The sequence below is a fragment of the Apium graveolens genome, unplaced genomic scaffold, assembly GCF_009905375.1.
Source record: "Apium graveolens cultivar Ventura unplaced genomic scaffold, ASM990537v1 ctg1030, whole genome shotgun sequence".
In the NCBI taxonomy this organism is placed as follows: domain Eukaryota; kingdom Viridiplantae; phylum Streptophyta; class Magnoliopsida; order Apiales; family Apiaceae; genus Apium; species Apium graveolens.
Window position 1 is genome coordinate 3622 of NW_027417073.1, and position 25624 is coordinate 29245.

General features: G+C 33.6%; 1 protein-coding gene across 1 annotated transcript; it reads right to left on the reverse strand.

Annotated features, from left to right (window-relative positions):
* Positions 1–3657: 3657 nt before the first annotated feature.
* On the reverse strand, positions 3658–4607 carry LOC141699681 (protein FAR1-RELATED SEQUENCE 9-like). Its single transcript, XM_074503536.1, has 2 exons — positions 4365–4607; positions 3658–4071 (listed from the first exon to the last, which is right to left on the reverse strand). The coding sequence occupies exons 1-2, from the start codon at positions 4605–4607 to the stop codon at positions 3658–3660; spliced, it is 657 nt and encodes a 218-aa protein (XP_074359637.1).
* Positions 4608–25624: the final 21017 nt, after the last annotated feature.

The following is a 25624-nucleotide window of genomic DNA, read 5'->3' on the forward strand; positions in this document are numbered from 1 at the left end:
TTACTAAAATGGAAGAAAAGGTAATATTATACCTAAATATTACTGATTTATAATGCGTATATTAAGAATTATTATCTAGTCTTTAATACTATGTTTATTGTCAGGAGTGTGTTGAGTTTTTGCGTGACAGGGCAGAAAATATTTTTGATTTAAAAACTCAATTTGAAAGAGATCTTAGAAGAGCTATTGAAAGATATCCTGCTAATGAAAAATTTATGATTATCAAAGAGGTATTCAGTGAAATTTTCAATCCGGAAAACACTGATTGTGCTGAAAAAGAGTCAACTGAAAATTTTACTGAGGTAAACCAAGAGCTCTGCAATCCAAATGTTGAAATTGATTCGAACAGAGCTTCAAAAGATTTTACTGAAGAAGAAATAAAAAATGCAGCAGTGACGCCTGATAAACAAGAGGTCTGCAATCCAAATGCTGAAGTTGATTTGGATCGAGCTTCTATACATCAACTAGACATCATCGATTTCTTGTATTTGGAACATGGGATTAAGCCACCAAATGTTACTTTATCTGATAAGGAGAAGAGAGATCTTGCTTTCATTCCATCCTTTTTACTTGGGGTGGAGACATATATTGTACAACAGGTATGTCAGGAGATTAACAAAGATCATGAACAAATTATGGAAAATGAAGACTATGGCACTCCAAAGCAAAATATTAGAGAGAAAAGCACAAGAATTATAAAGCTGGGTCCATATGCCAAGTCTCCATATATCAATAGAATTATTGATATCCATGAAAAATTTACAAGTAAAGATATTTCAATGTGGAAATACATGTCAATGTCAGACAGAGATGGATTGTAAGTAATCTATTCATTTTCTTTTTGTTATGATACACATATTTAATTGTAAAAAGATTAATATTATATTATGTCACAGGGAAGAGCTCTTTGTTTGGAATGGGATAAAATGTATAAAGGAACATCTGTGCACCTTGAAGAATAACGAAACAATGTTCAGTAATTGACATATGGTCTGCAATACTGAATGATAGTGAAAACTACAAGTTAGATGAATCACTACTTCATCTGTTCTGTTCAATTGGTGGTTTGGTAATTTACTAACTTCTGCATTAATTAAATAAATATATTAAACATTTTTGTTTACAATTATTGATACTATTTGTATTGCAGAATTGGAGCTTCGATGTAAGCAAAAAAGTGGCTACCACATATCCTATCTTCCTAAGTAATATGGATAGTATTCTTGAAAAATACCCCACAAGAAAGATTCAGGATATTGACATGGTAAATAAACTAAATGTATCTTGTAATTAGTTACATTATTTTTACTGATTTATACATGGTAAATTTACTGATTTTTGAAATTTAAATCTTTACAGGTGTTCTTTCCAATACATGCCTATGAACATTACTACTTGATATGCTACAATTTGAAGAACCCGACTTATTGTCTCATTGACAACATTAAAAGGGATGAAGATGTTAAGATATATTATGGGAAAATACCTATGATCCTGGTAATATAATTCTTACACTATCTGTTAATTCTTAAACTATTCTATATAAATTAATTTTTTAGTAAAAATGATTGTCACTGGTCAATCATTAAAATTTGACAGCAGGGTTGAATTATTTAATCATTAAAAGCTTATTGATTTGTTGATGTTAATTTGAATTTATTTCAATTGAAAAAACTGTTATATTTTTGCTTTTTCGGTTGTGGACGTTGTCTCATATTTTTGTATTTTTGATTGTTTACGCGGTCCAGACCATTTAGGTAGTTGCAACTTTAACTCATTTGAGATTTTAGGTAGTTCTAATTTTGACTTGATTTGCCCTTTAATTCTTATTTTTAGGCGTTGGGGTTAATTGTTTGTCATTTTAACTTGTTGGACTTCGTATCTTAAGTTTATGTTTGTATTAGTGTTTGACTTAAAGACAAAAAACATATTAACTATTATAATGTGACTTGTAACAAATAATGATTTATGTTTGTATTAGTGTATTGGATTTGGTGGGCGATTATAGCCAGTCACATAGTTGAAATTTGAGTCTGCTGCAAAATAAAAGAACTAATAAGTATATATAATTTATTGATTACATTATTTTTTCATCACTGATAATCATTAACTAAAACTAAGTAAATATTATTGATATATTAACAAGTTGCTCTACATTGCATCACTCTCATTTTGCAAATTATTTGCAAGGAAAAGGTCTTAACGCTCTGGCTCAAACTGTTCGCAAGTTAAAGCTATCTTACATGAGGATGCCCTCGCAAACAGAATCAAACTCAAATGATTGCGCAGTTTTTCTTATGAGACACATGGAAATATACAAAGGAAATAACCACAGTTGGGAAACAATTTTGAAGCCTGAAGGGGTAATTGAAATAAAGCTCTATATATCTCACTGATTTATAGAAATTTTAAGAGTAAAATTATAATTAATAATATTGCTTTTATTTCAGTTTGCTCAGTACACACAGATGATAAAGCTTCGAACCAAATACAATACTGCTATAATGACATCCCATATTAATGAAAAAAGGGCTGCAATAGTAGAAGAGACAGAGAAATTGTTCAAAGTTGATACTGAACAGACAATCAAGAAGGTTGCTAATAGTAAGTTGCCAAAGCTAGTACAAGCAAAAAGACAGTTACATTTGCATCAAATCTCACACAAAAATTTGATGAGCCAAATTGACATTTCAGTTTGATGACTAGTAATTGTTAGACATATTTGAAATCTTATGCAATCTCTGTCATATTGCAAAACATGTTACTACCTGATTCACTTTTTATTTGGGATTGAAATTGCAACTTTAATATACATTTAATTTGATGCAAATGAATGTGCAGATCCATTCTATATAAAAATGAATTAATGTTTTGTTTTTCATTTTAATAGCTAATAATTAATGTAGACATTGTGTACTTCTTTGTAGAATTATTTTAAAGTAATGGTAATTTACCATTATACAACTTAATCACATAATCTCAATTAGAAAATAAAAATGGAGTATTAACTATAATGACTAGACACTAAACTAGTAACAGAGATAAAATTTGAGAAGAACAAACATTCATATTTTATATACATAGTATTGTGTTTGTTATAAAGAAATTAATATTATATGAGGGATAAATCAGAAATCATAGCTAAATATACATAGTATTGTGCTTCCTTTAAAGAAATTAATATTATATGATGGATAAATCAGAAATTATAGCCAATTAATCACTAATATGTGTTACAAAATTATTAAAACTAAAAAAAAAATCAGTAATCAGTAGAGTATGATTTGAACACCTCACTTAGTTTTTCATGTGTGCACGCAGGTTGTCACCGAGATATGTCAATAATCGTTTATTCGGGATTCAGTAATCAGAAATCAAGTAACATTCCAAAATGTACTATACATGTAAAAAATATAAAAGTTGAAAGTCTTAAAATTTTTTCCATAAAAAGGACAAATTCATTCCAAAACATTTGAATCAATTTATCCTGTAACTCTGTTCTTCCTCGTAGGACATCTCCTTGCATCATGAGTATTTGCCTTACAGAAAGTACATTTCCGACTTCATTTTTTGGCTTTCATCACAGCTTTCTCTGTTGAGCTAATTAGTCTCTTAAAATAGTTGCCTTTGTTCTTGCAGATATTTGGTATGAGAACACTAATTTCTTCCGTAGGTTGTTCTCCAACCATAGCAGCCATGTGATCTCTTAGTAAATTCAACATCACAACCTTCTTGATCATCCAAGTAACTATTCAACTGCTTTTTAGTCTGGTGCACATAATCTAGCTTTATAAAAACCATTCCCGCCTTATTAACAGCTTGACGAAAATTATACCAAATATGAGTCAATTTCAAATACGCCTGTTCCATCTTGGTATAATCATTTTCTACTGAAACAGAATTAGACAGAGTCCCAGAATTTTCAACTTTTATCCAACGATTAAGAGAAAGCCTCAAGGGATATTTTGTGACTCCAATTTGCTTCAAACCACAAAATACATGTCTACAAACTATTCCACACATTACAAATTTTTTGCAAGAACACACAACATGATCTCTACTAACAGACACCTGCACAAAAATACATATAAAATAAATTAACTAAGATACTAGAATATTTGAAAACTGCAATAAAAAAAATTAATTAAAGGAATCCGTAATAAAACTTCTAAGGAGCTGTAATATGCTTGTACGCTTATACTAGAATAGTGAAATAATTATTACAAGTAAATTAGTTATATTTGGTTTCTAGATCTAAATATTAAGAACTAATTTTAATTTTCCAATTAAAAATAGCATAAATTTATAAAAGCAATCACATACATTAACTTAAATAATCAATAATATGCATTAAAAAATATCACCTTGAATAGTTTATCTTTAACTTTGACATCCCTGATTTCCATATGCGTAACCCCTTCAATTTCCTCACTCATTCGCTTTATTTGCATGTCCAAACAAGAACAAATTTCTTCTTGAACTTTATAAAATATTGCACGAGTGAATAAAGTTGCCGCATCTTCTATAAACCATCTAGATAAAGTCTCCGGAATACTTGTTTTTGACTCATGATCGAGCCTTGCAGTTTTGTTCCTTTGCCTTTCCATTGCACTTTGAAAATGCAACCAAAATTCACACAATGTATCTCCTTGCCTATGGAACTGCCCAAAAAAAAAATTCACTCTCTGATCTTGAAGTTGTTCGCATTAGACCAAACATAGGCTCGTCTCTAAAAAACGCTGGAATCCAAGAAGATCTGATGTAATACATCTCTGAAAGCCACTTATCTTCTAATTTAAACTCCTTTATGACTTCTTTCCACCCAATCTCAAACTCATCAATCTCTAAAACCGATGACCATATATAAGCCTTCATTTTCTCCATAAAATCGGTCTCTTTGCACAAATGATTACCTAGCTGTAAAATTTAGACAAAAATAGAATATAAGATTGTAACTATTATTTAGCACGAGTTTTAAATAGAGTATGACAAATAAATTTTATTTTCAAAAGGAAAGCAGGACATATTTTAAACATATTATAATAATTTTTAACAAACATCAACATATTTAAGTTACTGCCTAATTATAAATAATTTCATTTGTCCATATACATGTAAAATTAAGCCTTTGGTAGTACTTGTAATCTTAACTATATAAACAAGAACAAGGTACTTATACCTATGCCTTTAGAATCATAGTTCAAGTCAACAAACGAAAGTAATATATTGTAGTAGTATCCTGTACTTGAAAGTAAATCATAGTTCATTGTCGATGAGATATCTGCAATAATGTCTGAAATTAAATATATTGTAATACCATCTTTACTTAGAATTATGTTAACATGACAAATCACATGTAAAATGTTTGTAAATTATGATATAAGAAGAGTATAATCAACCATTGATTATTATAATCAGCAACTAGAAAAAACTAAATTTTCATATACTATACCTTAATAGGAAACTTTTGCATAATGTGCCACATTCAAAGGCGATGCTTAATAGCAAGCAAACCATTTTTGGCAGAAAATACATTACGAATAGCGACCTTCATAGCAGGACACTGATCAGTCACAATGACAACTGCATTTATTCCCATAGATTTTTTAAAGATTACTAAAAGCTCAAGTGTAATCACCAATACTTTCATGTGATAGAAGGCAAGCGGCAAAGTAACCCACTTGTCGTGTTATCCTACACCAGTGAAAGGGGCAAAGATCATATTGAACCTAAGAAATAAAAAATTAGTAAATGTTACAAATATAATCATTAAACATTACTAACAGAAATCACTAAATATATATGAGTTGTTTATTTTCTTTTATAACTAAATTAAAAGTACAATTTTCATACTTATTTGTATCAAAAGTCGCATCAAACAATATTGCATCACCAGTATAGTTCGAAATTCCGTCGACCGATTGCATCGGCCCAGAAAAGCTTGTCAAATGCCCACCAGAATCAATGTCGTAATCAAAATAAAAAGATTATGATGTTCTTGAATGACCTTAAACTTATCTGTTAGGCCTCAATGATACTATAGAAGGGGGTTGAATATAGTATCTACAATCAATTCGATTATGAACACAAGTATGTACCAGAAAACAAGTTTATTCAATATAACAACTCTGTTACAATAGGTTTAATCTACTCTCTCAGTGATGTATGATATCACTAAGAGCTGCTAGGTTACAATATATAATGTTCTCGTGAATTATAACACAATCTAGTGTAAACCCTAAGTTGTGTTTATATAGTACATAGTTACAAGATATCTTCTAATTGATATAAAATTATATCTCTTCCTAAAATATATCAATCAAATTTTATCTTTTTACAAGTCTTCTGGTCGTCCAACTCTTAAAGCATATCTTCCTTTGTTAGTCCAGATCCTCTCCTACAAATCAGCCGCATTTACGTCTAAAGCATATCCTTCCTTAAGTTCTGATATTACAAGTTCTGATACCTTAAGTTCTGACATCTTCCTGTCTTCAGTAAATCCTGATTTCCCAGCTAAGTCCTGATAAGTCATGATATTAAGTTCTGAAACTAAACACATCAGATTAGTCATGACATCACAAATATATCTAACAATCTCCCCCAACTTGTAAATATGAAAATATACAAGTTAATAGATTTTGATGATGTCAAAAACATTTAAGTACAAATGCAATGAGAGTTTATTTTAGACAACTACTACAACTTACAGTCCTTGCAGCTTTTACCAATCTTACTGAATCAACCTGAATCCAAAATGATTCTTGACAAAGTTTTTGATATCAGCTTCTCTTCTGCATTTCTCAAGACTTGAGCTAATTTAGCCTTGACTTGCTGTAGTTCTTCATCTTGACTTCCAATCTGGTAGATGGTAGTCCTAAGTGCTGAAATGTGATTTCTTTCCAATACATCGCCAAGTTTGATTACCCTTGGATGAGAGGAGTCTTTCATTGGTAGCATAGATATTTCTCTTTTAGAATAACTTCTATCTTAGCAGAATTCTTCTTCATTGGAATTTCTCTTCCATCATCTTCAACTATCTTGGAATAAATTATGTAACCCTTGATCCAGAGATTCTGGCTTTATCCCTTATGGTCTTCATCATGAAATTTGACCATCTTCTGGTAACCTCAGACTTTATCTACAAAAGATAATGAATGAATTGAAGTTCTTTAAGAGATCTTCTTTCCTTCCTTATCACTCCTTTGAATAGTAGATTTATCAGAAATCTTACTATCAGGTACTTTCTGAATAGGAATTCTGCTAACTTGCTTTCCTTGACTTTGACCTTTGCCCTTTCTAGGATTTCCCTGGTCATCTTCAGAATTATCCTTTTTTTTAGTGTTCTTGCTAATTGAGCATTTGGACTTAACTACCTTCTCCCCCTTTTTGGCATCATCTGTTAGGAGTAGAGAAAGAAGGAGTTCCACTGAAGATTGGATCTCATTTAAAATAACATCCTTTGGTGCCATTTCTGTTGAAAAATCAAGTGAAAATTTTTCTGGGAAATATAACCGTTACAGTAAATACTAAAAATAAGTCAAGTAAATAAATAATGTCACACAAGCATCAGGATTTGCATCAGAACTTGACTATTAATCAGAATTTAACAATCATCAGAACATGGGCTTCTGTACTCAAAAAGTGAATGACTATTTCTGTGTTTCTTCACCACAAATACGACTGTTTCTTCAGAGTTTAATCATCAAAACATAATCAGAACTTGTCCTCAGAATTTATGCAAATGATACTTAACAATTTGACAGAAACAGCTTAATCACCACAGTAATTTTCATCATTCATATGGAGTGATAACGTGTGTATGTGCAAATGATTAGATAAAGATTAAAGTCTGATAAACTTCTGTATATCTTAGAAATAAGGCATAACTAAGAAAAATTGTAATAACCCCAATTTTTGGAAAATTTTGAAACCCGGAAGAATAGTAACTTTTGCTGGACAATGCTGATTAAGGAAAATTATCAGACCACGTTATATAGGAGTACTGTTATGGAAATTCTAAGATCGTATTAGTATTCCATAAAGTAAAGGAGTGTATGTAAAGGTCATTAGAATTCGGATCCGGACACTTTGTTTTTTTCCCGAAAATCCACCAGATACGGAAAGAATTGAGTATAAGGTAACGTGATAAAAATGATTTAAATTCAAGGATTTTAAGAGAGGATCATAAAAAGGAATATAAAATATTGAGAAAGGTTTAGGGAACCCAAGTAATAAGATCCCGGGTATGATCCCTCAAACGATAAACGAGAACGAAAGTTAAGCGAACCGTATAACAGATAAGCGGTCATTAGCCAAGTAATTAGGGGTTAATCAAAGAGGTTAGTGGATGATGATGTCATGACACCATCAAGAAGAAGACAAGTATAACAAGATGACCTAAGCTTGATGACCTAAGCATGACCAGTCGGAAGGATTGGTTGGTTGATTGTGAGCCACACATTTTTCACCATGGTAAAATTTAATTTATTTCCAAGACAAAAGGAAGCAACCAACCAACAAATATCATAACACAAATACAAATTGAAAGTTGACTTTCCCATTTCAAGAAGAAAGCTCTCGGCTAAAACAAACCCAGCAACTTCAAACTGCCATATCTCCTTCAATACTCACTCAAATGTTGTGTTCTATAGCTCTTTGGAAAGGTATTGAGATGGCCTACAACTCTTTTTCACAAGTCTCTTCCAAATAAACAAGGTAAGACGCTCATTTTTATAGTTCTTTAAATCGGACTTTTAGAAACTTCAAAGCCTAACTTTGTGTTCTTGATTTCTTTGGAAAGATCAAGCTTGTAGGAGGCTCCATAAGGCTTCCTAGTAACTTTCCACCCTCCAAGAAAGGTATAAATCTTCACACCCTTTAGTAATAAGTTTGAATATTGAAGTTTGGAGATGGTTTGGATGGATGAGTAGTAATTTGAATGATAAGCATGATTCGAGCTTAATTGTTAAGTAGTTTAGTTGAATTTGGAGATGTTATAATATATGATTGGATTGAGATCCTTGAGCTTATTATGACTGAATTCAGTAGAATTGATGTGTATCTTGAGTTGTTGTTGATTGGTAGTTGGACTGATATGATTTGAAATGGTAAAAATTTGGGAAATCGCGTAAACATAGCCGTCGTAATGTCCGATATACTTTAGACTGTTTTTGCTCTTAACATCAGGACCCGAGAATTCCTGTTAGGTTTAGATCATTGCCATGATTAGATAGTTCATGTTACGAGCTTCGTTTTGATATGTGGTTCGCTTAAATCCGATGTACGGTTTAGGAGAAACGACCATTTTAACTAACGGCGTTTCGCGACCGAACCATTACCCATCGCCTTACTTTGAAACCATGGTTAAGGCCCTTAAATGACTAATTGGAATATGAAACAATTATGTAAAGTGGATTAGGCAGTTGGTAAGGTACTCGTGAAAGAATCTCCTTAAAACCCTTAATGGTTAATTTATTAAAAATGGTGGAGCTGAGGATACTCGAGCGACTTAAGTGAATCGTTAAGCGCGAAAGCGAACGTTAGGACTCTAAATGGTTAAAGTCTAGTTTCTTAAGCGACCGGGGTTTAATTCCGACTTATGTTGTTGTTCATAGGTTATCGGACCAACTCTAAGCTTAAGTCTATCCGGGAGCACTCAGGCAAGTTTTCTACCCGTTATACTGTTGTTGTGATGTATATGTGTATATGCATTATCTTGTGATAAATGCATGATTGTTATTAGCAAATTCTTGCGATATATTGGAGCATGTGATATGGTATATATGCATGTCTTTCGTAATCTTGATATATATCTGTTGGTTCAAATGCTTATTAGTTGCATAATACCTATGCTAGAGATAAGCGGTAATTTGCATATACCCTTAGAAAAGGGAACCCCAAGGTGAACATATTTCTAAACCGGGAGTCGATGTTCGCGAGTATATTATATATATATATATTTATATATATATGGATATAGTTTTCAAAACTATTGATCGAATAAGGTTTATTCGATAACTTTATTTTATTTAATGAATATTATTTGAATATTCATTCGAGGACTTATGACTCTGTTTATTCTATTTAATGATTATTAATTGGATATTCCTTTGAGGATGTATGACTCCGTTTATTTTATTTAATGAATATTATTTATAATATTCATTCGAGGTATTATGACTCCGCTTATTATTTAATAATATTCTTTATTTTATTAAAGAATAATGTTTCGATAATCAAACTTATTTTCGATTATTCAAATAAAGATTATACTTTCGTATAAGTATATCTTTGGTTATTTAATATCCATTTCAAGTAGGAGTTTTAAAACTTCTACTTCAATTATTTTTATAAAGATTATTCTTTATGAGAATATTATTTAAATAATAATATTCAGATATTTTCTAAATATATTGGGACTGATTTATTTTAATAAATCAGCAGTACTCCAAACATTCTTAAAAATGTTTTCGAGTCTTCAAAATGATTTTTAAAGTTAGAGTGGACCCCAAAATTCATTTTCATATTTAAGATCTTCCTTTCAAAGGGGATTTAAATACTCGCTCAAAATCTGGGGGATCCGGCTCTGTGGTGTATTTTACATTCGCAACGTGGTTGCTGTTTTGAGGAAACAATTTGATTACTTGCCCAACGTCCGGGAAGTAAGTCCATCTAATTGAGTCGGCATAAGCGACAGGCCGGGGTACGGTCTATCAAAGTGTAAGTGGCTGGGTGGCAGTCCATCAACGCGTAAGAGGCCGGGTGGCGGTCTAGCACAAGGTCCTTATGTGGCCAGGGTGATGACCGGTGGGGGATTCATCCATCTACTAGTAGAAAAGGTTACTTATTGGTATCTTTGCCTGATCAGCAAGATATCAGGTTTATGTCAAAATTCTTTTCTTTCCAAAATTCATTGGATATTGCAACTCTGTTTATAATTTTCATAACAGAGGTTTTCAAGGAGTGTATGAAATGTATATATATATAGGTGTATATATATTTCGGGACTTAATGAAGTATCTCGTAACTTCATTATTTATAATGATATTTCAAGGATTGAATCTATTCAAGTCTTATCTTGTAGTCTCATCTGGGTGATGAACTTTTGAAACTGATTATAACTTGAACGGTGGTAGTTCAAGTACTATTTGGATATAAGTATATTGAAGTATCTTGTAACTTCCTCTTTTAAACTTATATATAGCAAATGATTATCTTATGCATGTCAAAAATTTTTAGAAAAACGTTGAGACAATGTTAGATATATGAGATCACCTTGCAACGATAGTTTTATACAGTTATAAACTGGAACTCTGTGTATATTATGCATGGAAGAGGACTTCCAAAATTTTGAAAAGTATATATGTATATATACTGAATATTTTGCGACTTCATCGCATTAAGATATCAAACTTGGTCCATTTCTTTTGACCAAGACTTTCATGAGTACTATGAGAAGGCTCATATATTGTTAATCATTATACATATTATTTTGGTGGGCTTCCTGCTCACCCTTGCTTTCTTCTTTCATCACACAACAACAGATAGAAAAGATGTACAAGACCAAGCTCCCAATTCGCGAGCGGATAGGAAACATTCCGCAGTTTCCTATAGGCGTTGATGTCGCTGTAGCTGAGGTAGGAACTACCAATAGGCTAGGCTTTCAACTTTTGATGTACCAGACTTATGTATCTTTATCAATTGTAATAATGGCAAAGAAATGTAAATCTATTCAGAAACCCTTTTAAGGTGTAATGGCATATAATTTTGGAATAAAATGACTCGTGTTACTTTTGGATATTCATCTCTGAGACTATAACTTGTGGTGTGTGTGTGTTTATTGTGGGGTCACAGTACAGAGTAGTTGATTGTTTATTAAGATTGGGTGTTATTAAGGGAAATGGAACTTGTGACAACCCGGATCCCCGGCCCCGGATTTGGGGGTGTTACAGAAATGGTATCAGAGCTAAGCGTTATAAACCTCAGAGGTGATGTGACGTTAAGATAATAAGTTCACAAAGATAATAAGAACTCTTGCCAAGTTCATAGTCGGGCTACCTAACGTAGTACTGACAGTTAAAACCCTTATGGGAACCCTTATAAATATCGTGATAGAAGCGTAGTTCGTTATCATATATGGTAGCGGGACTCCGAACCCTGAGGTTGAGGAGCAACAACGCGATGATGTTTTATTAGTTATTGGAGATCAGATTGTGGATCCAATGGAACACCCTAATGAGGGACTGGATGATGTTCATATTGAGGATGTAGCGGTTGAGGATGTTGTCCTAGAAAGGATTGTTGCTGAGAAGAATCCCGTGGAGGGTCCTGACAAGAATGAATAAAGGACCACTGAGGAATTGATGACCATGGTTAGGGGAATTACTAGAGGTAGGATTGGCTGGTCACTACCGGAGGTTCGTTCAAGTTTGTAAAGATAGTAGCCCCTTTAACGCGGCTTACTCGTAAGACTAAGAAGTTTGAATGGACAGAGAAATGCGAGAACAACTTTCAAGAACTGAAGCAAAGATTGGTGATGGCCCCTATGTTGGCATTGCCGGATGGAAAAAGGAGATTTTGTGATTTGTATTGACGCTTCGCATAAGGAATTAGGGTGCTTCTTATACAGCACAGCAAGGTAATCGCGTACGCGTCAAGAAAATTAAGGGAATATAAAATTCGATATCCCCACCTATGAGCTTGGGCTCATGGCAATAGTTTTGCCCTAAAGATTGGAGGCACTACTTGTATGGAGAGAAGTGCGAGAATTACCTAAGCCATAAGTGCTCTAGTACATTTTCACGTAGAAAGAGCTCAACATACGCCAGAGGAGGCGGTTAGAGCTAATCAAGAATTATGATTGGGAGATTCTTTATCATTCGGGGAAAGCCAATGTGGTGGCTGATGCCCTTAGTAAAAAGGAGAGACTCAAGATTATAATGTCTTTGGGAGAGTTATAAGAGATTTTGAGAAAATGGAAATAGAAGTGAAGGTAACCGGAGCCGGTACCGAAAAGCTGTTTGAGATTGCAATACAGCCCGAATTATTGGAAAAGAACATATTATGCCAGAAAAAGTGATGAATGAAGGCAGAAAGCCAACAAATAGATAAGAGATTAATACCGAGAAAGATGATAAGGGAATAATGAGGCATTCCTACAGAATTTGGGTTCCAAATGTTCAAGAACTTAAAGATGAGATCTTAGATGAAAGCTAGTTTGAGGAATAAGATTTAGAGCAAACCCTGAACATGATAGTCAGGGAGGTCGACATCAAGATAGAAGGAACCCATAACATAATGAAATGGAAAACAAGGATTTTTAACGTATAAGATAACCCCGATTATGGGAGAAGGTTGGTACATTTCATACTGAGAAAACAGAAGTTGAACAAGATAGGGAGAATCAGGATGGTACTCCTATTGGACAATTCATGGACCTGCCTAAACAGAACTTATACTATTATCCCCAACCACCACCCTGAGGAAACAATGCGGTGAGAAATTCTTTCAGGTTCTTTAAGTCGCTAAGCTCTCAGAGTTCCAAGGAACAAGCTGACCCAGTCGAGGCAAGAGCCTGGCTAAAGGAAATACAGGAATCATTTGAGATTCTAAATGATTGACGAATCACAAAAGAGTGTTTTTGTCACTTACCCTCCTAAGAGAGAGACCACCCACTGGTGAAAGTCCAAGGAAGGCACGGAGCCAGAGGTTACAATAAACTGATTAAAGTTCAGTCAATTATTTTCAGGAAAGTACTTCCCAAGGTTATAGAGATAGTGTAAAAGCTTTAGAGCCAGAACAAAGGCGGATGAGTATGATGAATTATGAATCTAAGTTGTAAAAGTTGTCAAGATTCGTTCTGAGGACACGAATCCAGAATGACGGGATATTTGAAATAAATGCTTATGTTGTGTTGGTTCATGAAATAATTATAAGAGAAAGGAAAATAAAAAGAAACTGAAGTGGAAAGGAATATTAAGGCAATAGAGTTGAGGAATGATAAGGGAGTTGGGTATGAGGAAACCCTAAAGAATCATAGTAATAGAAATAGAAAAGTATGTAATCGTCAGGATGAGGGTGATTCACCATGAGTTAAAATTGATGGTTGAAGGCATAAGAGATACATATATTTTATCCCCTGTAAGTTGGGAGGATTCGAGGAAACCTTGAGATAGTTTGAAGGATAAATAATGAGACGCGGATAGACTGAGGAGACAAGGAAGTAAGAAAATTAGGAGAATTGGAGGAAGGAAGTGACCTTCAAGAATGTGAAGTGTAAGACTGGTGGATTGATACCCAGAAAGGGAGACGCCAGGTATGAAAGACATCCCAACATTGAGATGACTGTTGAGAAAACAAAACAAAAGAAAATGAGGATTTATTAAGATGATGTTCACGTTGAACACGACCAATATCTTCCAGAACATCCATGTTATCATTACCAAATTAGGAAAGAAAAGCGGATAACCACTGTTATCTTTAGGAGGCCATTTTGATTGACCTCATTTTGAATACATATGTTATTGTGAAATTAGGCATATACTATCGAGGTGGGAATGATTGAACACCCTTATCAGGGATATATGACTTGATTTATCCATGGAAGGATGCATGTACCTTTTTAAAGGTGGAATTAAGGATAGAACATCGGTAACTTAAAATGAATCCTAGGGGAATGCATAAAGGTTGGCATTTCACCCTTAATAGGAATAGTATGAGTTTTGACAGTATGAATTGGAAAGGATTAAGGTAATAACAACCTTTAAGAATCAGTGGAGAATTTTTTTTTTAGAAGTATATAGACAATGATTCTGGTATTAATAAATGGTATCTTGATATGCCCTGTATCTAGGGAATACAGGAGGAACGATTCAAGGATAACCTTAGAGGTTTTACAAGGAGAAAGGTAATATTCAAAATTCTCAAGAATAGAAATGTTGATAAAGGAAATATGACGTCATTATAATGATGCCAAGTGGGGCACGTGTTAAACCACGAGAAAGTATGGATCGAACCAGTAAAGGTCGAAATTGTTTAGGGCAATTAGGGCCTAAGATAAAAGATGTTCTAAGTATGATTGAAAGTCAGTCGTGACAGTGATTAACCTCTAAAGACTGAGGCAATAACTTATGGAAAAATGGTGATATTTTTTTTTACTCATCAGATTTTAAGGAAAACATCTTCACAAAGGAAGTGATTGAAATAAGGTAGAAAATTTATTTGGAGGTGGTTAAAATGACATTGACTGTACGGAAATTTTACCATCAGGAAAGGCCAAAGAGGTGGCCGACACTTTAAATGTAAGAGGATAATTATAGGCGTTCGTGCGAGAGGAATACAGTGATGATGGTTGAAGCCGGGAAGGTTGTATTACGGTTCGGAAGATTGACATTCCTTCTGATGACTGTGCAATACTCAACCGTAATAGTAGTTGGGTAAAGGTTTAATTCGTGTAATCGCCATTAGCGGGCTATCTATCTTAGAAGGTCCTATCTTGAGAATAAGCCAGGACCATATTTCAAAAAGGACCAAACAAACCTTTGAGTTAAGTCTTCTATTGAAGGCATATGATTAAGAATGGTATTAACCTGCTATCGGTGCTTTGATTGAAACTCTTCTGCAATTTTATATGCTTCATGTCATGAAAGTATGCCAGAATTTGGAGTGTTCTTCATGAATTATGAATGGTGATTATGTTAACTCCTTAGAAGAATTCGATACGATATGTATGGACTCCGTATGGTTAGCTATTAAGACTTCATGGAAAACGAATGACGACAGTAGGTCAGTGGGGGACCATAGTAATACAACAATGATTCTGCGAGTAATGAGCGGATTACAACCGTGAGAGTTGTATTGGAATGGATGTTGAGATTGAGTACCACTAATTGGGTCGCGGTGGTGTATAAGTTACCATTGAATAGACTAATTAAGTAGATTATTTACCTATTGAATATTTATTCCTCCTTATCAATAGGGAGTCGTGTTACTATACGAGGAAGGTTGTAGTGCAAGCATAGAATTCTAGTAACGATGATGTCTAGAATGAAATTCCAGATTCGATTTTCGATGTCGAGGGAGTTTCAAAGGTGATTGAATATAAGCTCGAGGAAGAGCATGGGTCCATAGAATGATGGACGGAATAGCAAAAATATTTAAGCATGCGAAATGCGATGCGATAATACTTGATGTTGATATATATACACATATGTTTTGTTCTCCTATGACAAACCTCTATAGTTCAGAGGTAGGTTCCAAGCCAGATATTTTATGGCAGTATATTTTTTTTCATATATACAATTCTCTTCAATTCGTTCTTTTCTCTTCTTTTCATTTCATATAAGCTGAGAAGAACAACCCTTCCAGAAGGGGAGGTATTACCGAATGACTATCTATCTGTGTGATAGAAGCCTAGTAGGATACCACATGTTGTTTAATTGCTTGTCAAGTACTAAAGGCTGGCCACCTTCTGTACTAACTATGTAATAGAACAAGTGTTCATGATCATAGTGATCTCTCAATAAATTCCTTTACTTCTATATGATGGATCAAGCTTTCAAAGATGGAAGCCGCTAGAAATGAAGTAGTATCAGTGCAGGGGTATTCCGATTCTAACGCATTCGTGATACTAAGGTTGACGCGTTTATTTAAAGGTTATAGAACGCTAGCGAGCAAAAGTGTAACCAGTATGATATTAGGTACGGAAGATAGTAACAATTACGAACTGGAAAAGAGTGGGTATTGAAAAACAAAAGCTATGCTAGAAGCTATGATGAGAGTCTGTGCGATAGACTTGAAAGAGTTTGGAATGATCACTTAGCACAAATTGAGTTTTCTTATGACGATGGATGATATGACAGTGTTGGAATGTCGCCTTACGAGGCCCTATACAGAAAGAGATGCCGATCTCCCTTGTATCAGAATGAAGTTGCAGAGTGCTAGATGTTCGGACCAGCAGTGGTCCAAGGGACCAAGGATATAATAGATCTAATTAGAGGACGGCTGGTAGTAGCCCAAGATGGACATAAGAAGTATGTTGAATTGACAACGAAAGGACAAGGAGTATGAAGTAGGGGACCTAGTATTGTGAAAGGTGTCCCCTTGGAAAGCCTTGGAAAGGATTGATGAGGTTCAGAAAGAAAGGAAAGCTAAGTCCACGATTTGTTGGACCCTTGGAGATATTAAGACGTATTGGGAAGTTAGCATATGAGCTAGCCCTACCCCCGAACCTGTAGCAAGTTCATAACGTGTTTCACATATCAATGTTAAGGAAGTGTAATCCGGATGCCAGACAAATAGGGGCATATGAGCGCATAGACATGCTACCAGGCGTAACCTATATTGAGCAACCAAGAAGGGTTATAAATCCAAAAATGGACAAAGTGCTTCGGAGAGAAGTTATCGAACTAGTCAGAGTTTGATGGAAGAACCACAATGTGGGAAAATTACGTAAGAGTTAGAAAGTGCAATGCTAAGAAAGTATCCCTACTCATTTTCTATCTGATTCCGGGACGGAATCCTTTTAAGGAAGGGAGACTGTAATAACCCCAATTTTTGGAAAATTTTGAAACCCGGATGAATAGTAACTTTTGCTGACAATGCTGATTAAGGAAAATTATCAGACCACGTTATATAGGAGTACTGTTATGGAAATTCTAAGATCTTATTAGTATTCCATACAGTAAATGAGTGTATGTAAAGGTCATTAGAATTCGGATCCGGACACTTTGTTTTTTTCCCGAAAATCCACCAGATACGGAAAGAATTGAGTATAAGGTAACGTGATAAAAATGATTTAAATTCAAGGATTTTAAGAGAGGATCATAAAAAGGAATATAAAATATTGAGAAAGGTTTAGGGGAACCCAAGTAATAAGATCCCGGGTATGATCCCTCAAACGATAAATGAGAACGAAAGTTAAGCGAACCGTATAACAGATAAGCGGTCATTAGTCAAGTAATTAGGGGTTAATCAAAGAGGTTAGTGGATGATGATGTCATGACACCATCAAGAAGAAGACAAGTGTAACAAGATGACCTAAGCTTGATGACCTAAGCATGATCAGTGGGAAGGATTGGTTGGTTGATTGTGAGCCACACATTTTTCACCATGGTAAAAATTTAATTTATTTCCAAGACAAAAGGAAGCAACCAACCAACAAATATCATAACACAAATACAAATTGAAAGTTGACTTTCCCATTTCAAGAAGAAAGCTCTCGGCTAAAACAAACCCAGCAACTTTAAACTGCCATATCTCCTTCAATACTCACTCAAATGTTGTGTTCTATAGCTCGTTGGAAAGGTATTGAGATGGCCTACAACTCTTGTTCACAAGTCTCTTCCAAATAAGCATGGTAAGATGCTCATTTTTATAGTTCTTTAAATCGGACTTTTAGAAACTTCAAAGCCTAACTTTATGTTCTTGATTTCTTTGGAAAGATCAAGCTTGTAGGAGGCTCCATAAGGCTTCCTAATAACTTTCCACCCTCCAAGAAAGGTATAAATCTTCACACCCTTTAGTAATAAGTTTGAATGTTGAAGTTTGGAGATGGTTTGGATGGATGAGTAGTAATTTGAATGATAAGCATGATTCGAGCTTAATTATTAAGTAGTTTAGTTGAATTTGGAGATGTTATAATATATGATTGGATTGAGATCCTTGAGCTTATTATGACTGAAATCAGTAGCATTGATGTGTATCTTGAGTTGTTGTTGATTGGTAGTTGGATTGATATGATTTGGAATGGTAAAAATTTGGGAAATCGCGTAAATATAGCCGTCGTAATGTCTGATATACTTTAGACTGTTTTTGCTCTTAACATCAGGACCCAAGAACTCCCTGTTAGGTTTTGACCATTGTCATGATTAGATAGTTCATATTATGAGCTTCGTTTTGATATGTGGTTCGCTTAAATCCGATGTACGGTTTAGGAGAAACGACCGTTTTAACTAACGGCGTTTCGCGACCGAACCATTACCCATCGCCTTACTTTGAAACCTTTGTTAAGGCCCTTAAATGACTAATTGGAATATAAAACAATTATGTAAAGTGGATTAGGCAGTTGGTAAGGTACTCGCGAAAGAGTCGCCTTAAAACCCTTAATGGTTAATTTATTAAAAATGGTGGAGCCGAGGATACTCGAGCGACTTAAGTGAATCGTTAAGCGCGAAAGCGAACGTTAGGACTCTAAATGGTTAAAGTCTAGTTTCTTAAGCAATCGGGGTTTAATTCCGACTTATATTGTTGTTCATAGGTTATCGGACCCACTCTAAGCTTAAGTCTATCCGGGAGCACTCAGGCAAGTTTTCAACCCGTTATACTGTTGTTGTGATGTATATGTGTATATGCATTATCTTGTGATAAATGCATGATTGTTATTAGCAAATTCTTGCGATATATTGGAGCATGTGATATGGTATATATGCATGTCTTTCGTAATCTTGATATATATCTGTTGGTTCAAATGCTTATTAGTTGCATAATACCTATGCTAGAGATAAGCGGTAATTTGCATATACCCTTAGAAAAGGGAACCCCAAGGTGAACATATTTCTAAACCGGGAGTCGATGTTCCCGAGTATATTATATATATATTTATATATATATGGATATAGTTTTCAAAACTATTGATCGAATAAGGTTTATTCGATAACTTTATTTTATTTAATGAATATTATTTGAATATTCATTCGAGGACTTATGACTCTGTTTATTCTATTTAATGATTATTAATTGGATATTCCTTTGAGGATGTATGACTCCATTTATTTTATTTAATGAATATTATTTATAATATTCATTCGAGGTATTATGACTCCGCTTATTATTTAATAATATTCTTTATTTTATTAAAGAATAATGTTTCGATAATCAAACTTATTTTCGATTATTCAAATAAAGATTATACTTTCGTATAAGTATATCTTTGGTTATTTAATATCCATTTCAAGTATGAGTTTTAAAACTTCTACTTCAATTATTTTTATAAAGATTATTCTTTATGGAAATATTATTTAAATAATAATATTTAGATATTTTCTAAATATATTGGGACTGATTTATTTTAATAAATCAGCAGTACTCCAAACATTCTTAAAAATGTTTTCGAGTCTTCAAAATGATTTTTAAAGTTAGAGTGGACCCCAAAACTCATTTTCATATTTAAGATCTTCCTTTCAAAGGGGATTTAAATACTCGCTCAAAACCTGGGGGATCCGGCTCTGTGGTGTATTTTACATTCGCAACGTGGTTGCTGTTTTGAGGAGACAATTTGATTACTTGCCCAACGTCCGGGAAGTAAGTCCATCTAATTGAGTCGGCATAAGCGACAGGCCGGGGTACGGTCTATCAAAGTGTAAGTGGCTGGGTGGCAGTCCATCAACGCGTAAGAGGCCGGGTGGCGGTCCAGCACAAGGTCCTTATGTGGCCAGGGTGATGACCGGTGGGGGATTCATCCATCTACTAGTAGAAAAGGTTACTTATTGGTATCTTTGCCTGATCAGCAAGATATCAGGTTTATGCCAAAATTCTTTTCTTTCCAAAATTCATTGGATATTGCAACTCTGTTTATAATTTTCATAACAGAGGTTTTCAAGGAGTGTATGAAATGTATATATATAGGTGTATATATATATCGGGACTTAATGAAGTATCTCGTAACTTCATTATTTATAATGATATTTCAAGGATTGAATCTATTCAAGTCTTATCTTGTAGTCTCATCTGGGTGATGAACTTTTGAAACTGATTATAACTTGAACGGTGGTAGTTCAAGTACTATTCGGATATAAGTATATTGAAGTATCTTATAACTTCCTCTTTTAAACTTATATCTAGCAAATGATTATCTTATGCATGTCAAAGATTTTTAGAAAAACGTTGAGACAAGGTTAGATATATGAGATCACCTTGCAACGATAGTTTTATACAGTTATAAACTGGAACTCTGTGTATATTATGCATGGAAGAGGACTTCCAAAATTTTGAAAAGTATTTATGTATATATACTGAATATTTTGCGACTTCATCGCATTAAGATATCAAACTTGGTCCATTTCTTTTGACCAAGACTTTCATGAGTACTATGAGAAGGCTCATATATTGTTAATTATTATACATATTATTTTGGTGGGCTTGCTGCTCACCCTTGCTTTCTTCTTTCATCACACAACAACAGATAGAAAAGATGAACATGACCAAGCTCCCAATTCGCGAGCGGATAGGAAACGTTTCGCAGTTTCCTATAGGCGTTGATGTCGCTGTAGCTGAGGTAGGAACTACTAATAGGCTAGGCTTTCAACTTTTGATGTACCAGACTTATGTATCTTTATCAATTGTAATAATGGCAAAGAAATGTAAATCTATTCAGAAACCCTTTTAAGGTGTAATGGCATATAATTTTGGAATAAAATGACTCGTGTTACTTTTGGATATTCATCTCTGAGACTATAACTTGCGGTGTGTGTGTTTATTGTGGGGTCACAGTACAGAGTAGTTGATTGTTTATTAAGATTGGGTGTTATTAAGGGAAATGGAACTTGTGACAACCCGGATCCCCGACCCCGGATTTGGGGGTGTTACAACTTTTATCACTAACAGACTTTTTCTGCAGATCTAAGTGAAACTTCTATTCTATTTGATAAACTCATCACCATAAATCTCAATGAAGCTTGAAGCTGCAGACAGTGTTCCAAATGGACAATGACAGCAGATTGAACAATGTGCATTTAGTTGGAATCTTCTTCCTGGAGATAATGTCAAAAAAGGGGGGGAATATATATCTAAATGCCAAAACAGCTAATGGATATTGAATAAATCTAAATGCAACTCAACAAAAGAAGACCTGATAGGAAAATTGGTTTTTTTATTTAGTTAAAGTTTTGACATCATCAATCAGAACGTGTGCATAATTTCATAATGAACAAGTTGGGGGAGATTGTAATATATAATAGATGATGTCAAAGATTACTGGAGCTAACAATGTCATTAATATCTATAATCTGAGTAGAAGATTAATGAACAGTTATTTTCAGTAATTAGTTAAGCTTGGGGTCAACCCTAAGTAAGTTGTATTGTTATCTAAATTTGTATTTTGTACTTGTAACACTTTAAGTCTGTAAAAAATGCAAAGGAGCAGACTGAAGTCTTTTTTCTAAAACATTATCAAGCCTAAGGATTCCATCTGGAAAAAGATCAAGAAGATCATGCCTCAAAAGAATTTTGAAGAAGCTTGGAGTTGAATAAATCTGTTTGGAGAAAAATGTTCTTAGTCAAGATCTCTACAAGTCACAGATTTAATGTTATAGAGAAGTCATTCGAGAACTCCAGAATGGCTTATCGAGAAGTCATTCAAACTCCAGAGAGTACCGAAGGAGGAGCAATATCTACTCGATGGATGAGCAACTTCTACTCGATGGATGAGCAGTGTCTACTCGATGGATCAGCAATATCTACTCGATGGATGAACAATATCTACTCGATGGATAAGCAATGTCTACTCGACAGATAAGCCATCACTACTCGATGGATAAGCAATATCCACCGGGAGTAGAGAAGTCAGGAAAGCTACTCGAGAACTCAAGAAGATATCAACAAACCAATTTGAAGAACTGTAGATTGGAGATATCGACAAGTCATTCCTTCACTAGAGAACTCATAGTTATCGACAAGTCTATATTTATTCGATAACTCAGAGATATCTACAAGTCAAAGTGAAGATATGGAGACTAGAGATCTCGACAAGCTGAAGACCTCTACAAGCCAAACTCATTATGGAGTGCTAGAGATCTCGATAAGCCTATGTACTTATCGAGATGTCAAGTGTTCTATTAATTCAAACTGGAGATCTCGAAGTACAGTCTCAAAGTACAGAATTGCAGATCAGTTTAATATCCAAGATAAACAATCAACAAACACTCCAACAGCTGGATTGACAAGTCTACAAAAAGCAGCTTGATGAGTGTGCAATATCAATGGCAAAGATTAACTGACAGAGGAAGATTAAAGTAAACACGGGATGCCAAAGATATGCTAAGCCAGAAATGGAATATTTGCTTTTCTATAAATAGAAATGACATGTGACAGTTTAGAAAAGTTAATAGCATGTTTATTATCCATTGTGTAAACCAGCAGTTAACTGAGATATAAAGTTAACACTGGTCTTCTAGTTAGAAGTAATTATTTAGATCAAAATTCTTGTAACACTCTCGAGAAGAAGCTGAGCTCTTTAACTTCAAAGAGCTTAGAAATTTTGTAGCAAAACATCTTAATTTTTAATACAAAAATTAAGTGAGTTTTGAAGATCTGTGTTCTTTGTTTTCTGCAAGCTTATATTCTGCATGAACACTTTTCTATACAACATTTAATTTACTTTGTTCAACCATTAACCTTCAAGAAAAGCCTAAAATCAGAAAAACACATTCACCCCCCTCTGTGTGTGATTCATTACCTAAAAAAACCCAATAAAGAATATTTATAACCAAATCATCCAAACAAAACGAAAAAGACGTGACTCAAAGTCCCCTAACCCAACTTAAGGCATATAGACACAAATTATAGTCCCAACAACTTCCCCAATATACATAAGTCGATCATCACATCTATTAACCTTCACCGTTAGGCTCATTCGCCCGTTTCCCTTGTCATGTAGTTTCTTATATACAAATATTTACATTTTTCGCAAAATATCAACCAATTCTAAAAACTTATCAATCAAAATCCCAATGTTTAATATGCTAATGAATGAATGTTTTAAAATTATATTCTTACTAAAAATGATAGAGATTATTATAAATCAGAGAAAAATATGATGTAAATGGTAGTATGGTGTAACTTAGAGCTGCACATAAACAGAGTCGAGCCGAATTCTGTGCAAGCCGAGCTTATTTTATTTTTTAAACGAGATAAACTGAACTGAGTTTAATAATCGAGTCAAAAGTGATGTTCAAACTCGGCTCGTTTCTAAACGAACCAAGCCCAAACCGAACTCGAATTTGTTCACGAACAACCGAGTTGAGCCGAACTCGAGTCGAGTTGTCCATTAATAGTTCACATATATTCGACAAATCTTAAAGTATAATTTATAATTTTACAAGTTGTATCGAGATCAAATATTAGTCTTATATTACAATTATATACGCACACTCACACTCTATACTTGTCTTTTAATCGATCTAATTTTATTTTTCAAGACGAGTTTTAGGAATATATCCAATTTAATTTTAAATTATTGAGACATTCGTAGCTTTAGAAAATGTACAATACTTTTTAAACCACCGTTATCGAAATTTTATTATATTTTGATATTTTACTTAAATTTGGTTTATGTAAGTTACAAGTTATTTAATAGTGTTTATGAAAATTTGAAGAATTGAAGATGAATATATTATGATAACGATATTTAATAGTTTTCTTACAAAAAACTAAGTGTTAAATTTAGAAAAATAAACAAAAACTCTAATATATACTAATAAAAATATTTTAGTGATTAATCATAATTTATTATTAGTGATATATATAAACTTTATTCGAGTAGAGTCGAGTTATTAAATTCGAGCCGAATTCGAGTCGTGTCCGAGCTAATTGAGCCGAGTCCATGTCGAACAAACAAAAAGCTCGTCTCGGCTCGTTTACTCACCCGATCGCATTTTCATGTTCATGAACGCCTCGTTTAAAGAAAACGAGCCGAGTTGAGTTTATTTAAACCAGTCTATCCCGAGTTTTGTTTACAAACGACTGTGTTTGTTTGCAACCCTAGTGTAACTAACTGCACGATTCATATGAAAAAATTTGTAACTGCCGCAATAAAAGTTTATAACTGCTAACTTATTAAATAAAAAAATAAAATACTGTTTTTATCGTTCTAAATTATTGTCTTATTATTTTATAGAAATAATAAAATACTATTTTTTCAAAACAAATTTGTGATTTTCCTATTATCTAGATATTTTCAAAAATAAAGTTACAACAAGAAACAACCAAAGGTAATTTTTTTAAAATTTGTTCATGGTTGTATTAAGATTGTATTTGATATAAACTATGCAACTTGTTAAGTAACGTATTATGCGATCAAAGACGATTATAACTAAAAAATGTTAGTATACACAAATTTGTTCCCAAATGTTAGCTATTCTCTCATAAATAATATGAATCTCTCATACATACATACATATGAGATATATGAATAAAATCGTGCAATGTATCAGTTGGGAACATTTTTTATATGCATTTCAAAATTGCTCTTATAATTAACAAATTTTAAAGTTGGATTTGTAGTGAATTTTGATCAATTTCAGTTGTAAATATGATGACGAAGTTGCAATTTGTTTCTTGCAAAAAAATAAATAAATCAAAATATGGTATATTTCACTACACCATAAGTGCTCAAATGCTATGCTTTTTTTGAGTGTTGCAAGAAAAATGTTCTCTTAGGTATGATTTTGCTTAATTTTATCCAACACTAGTCAAAAAGCATTGCATTAAACAGAAATGTACTGTTTTGGTAAAATTATTAGTGTTGTGACGTGCAACACCACGTTTAAGCGTTGCATTATACTAATTATTTTTTGAGATTATAAAAATAGATATATTATCAAAGCAAATACAATAAGTTTAACATTTTAGT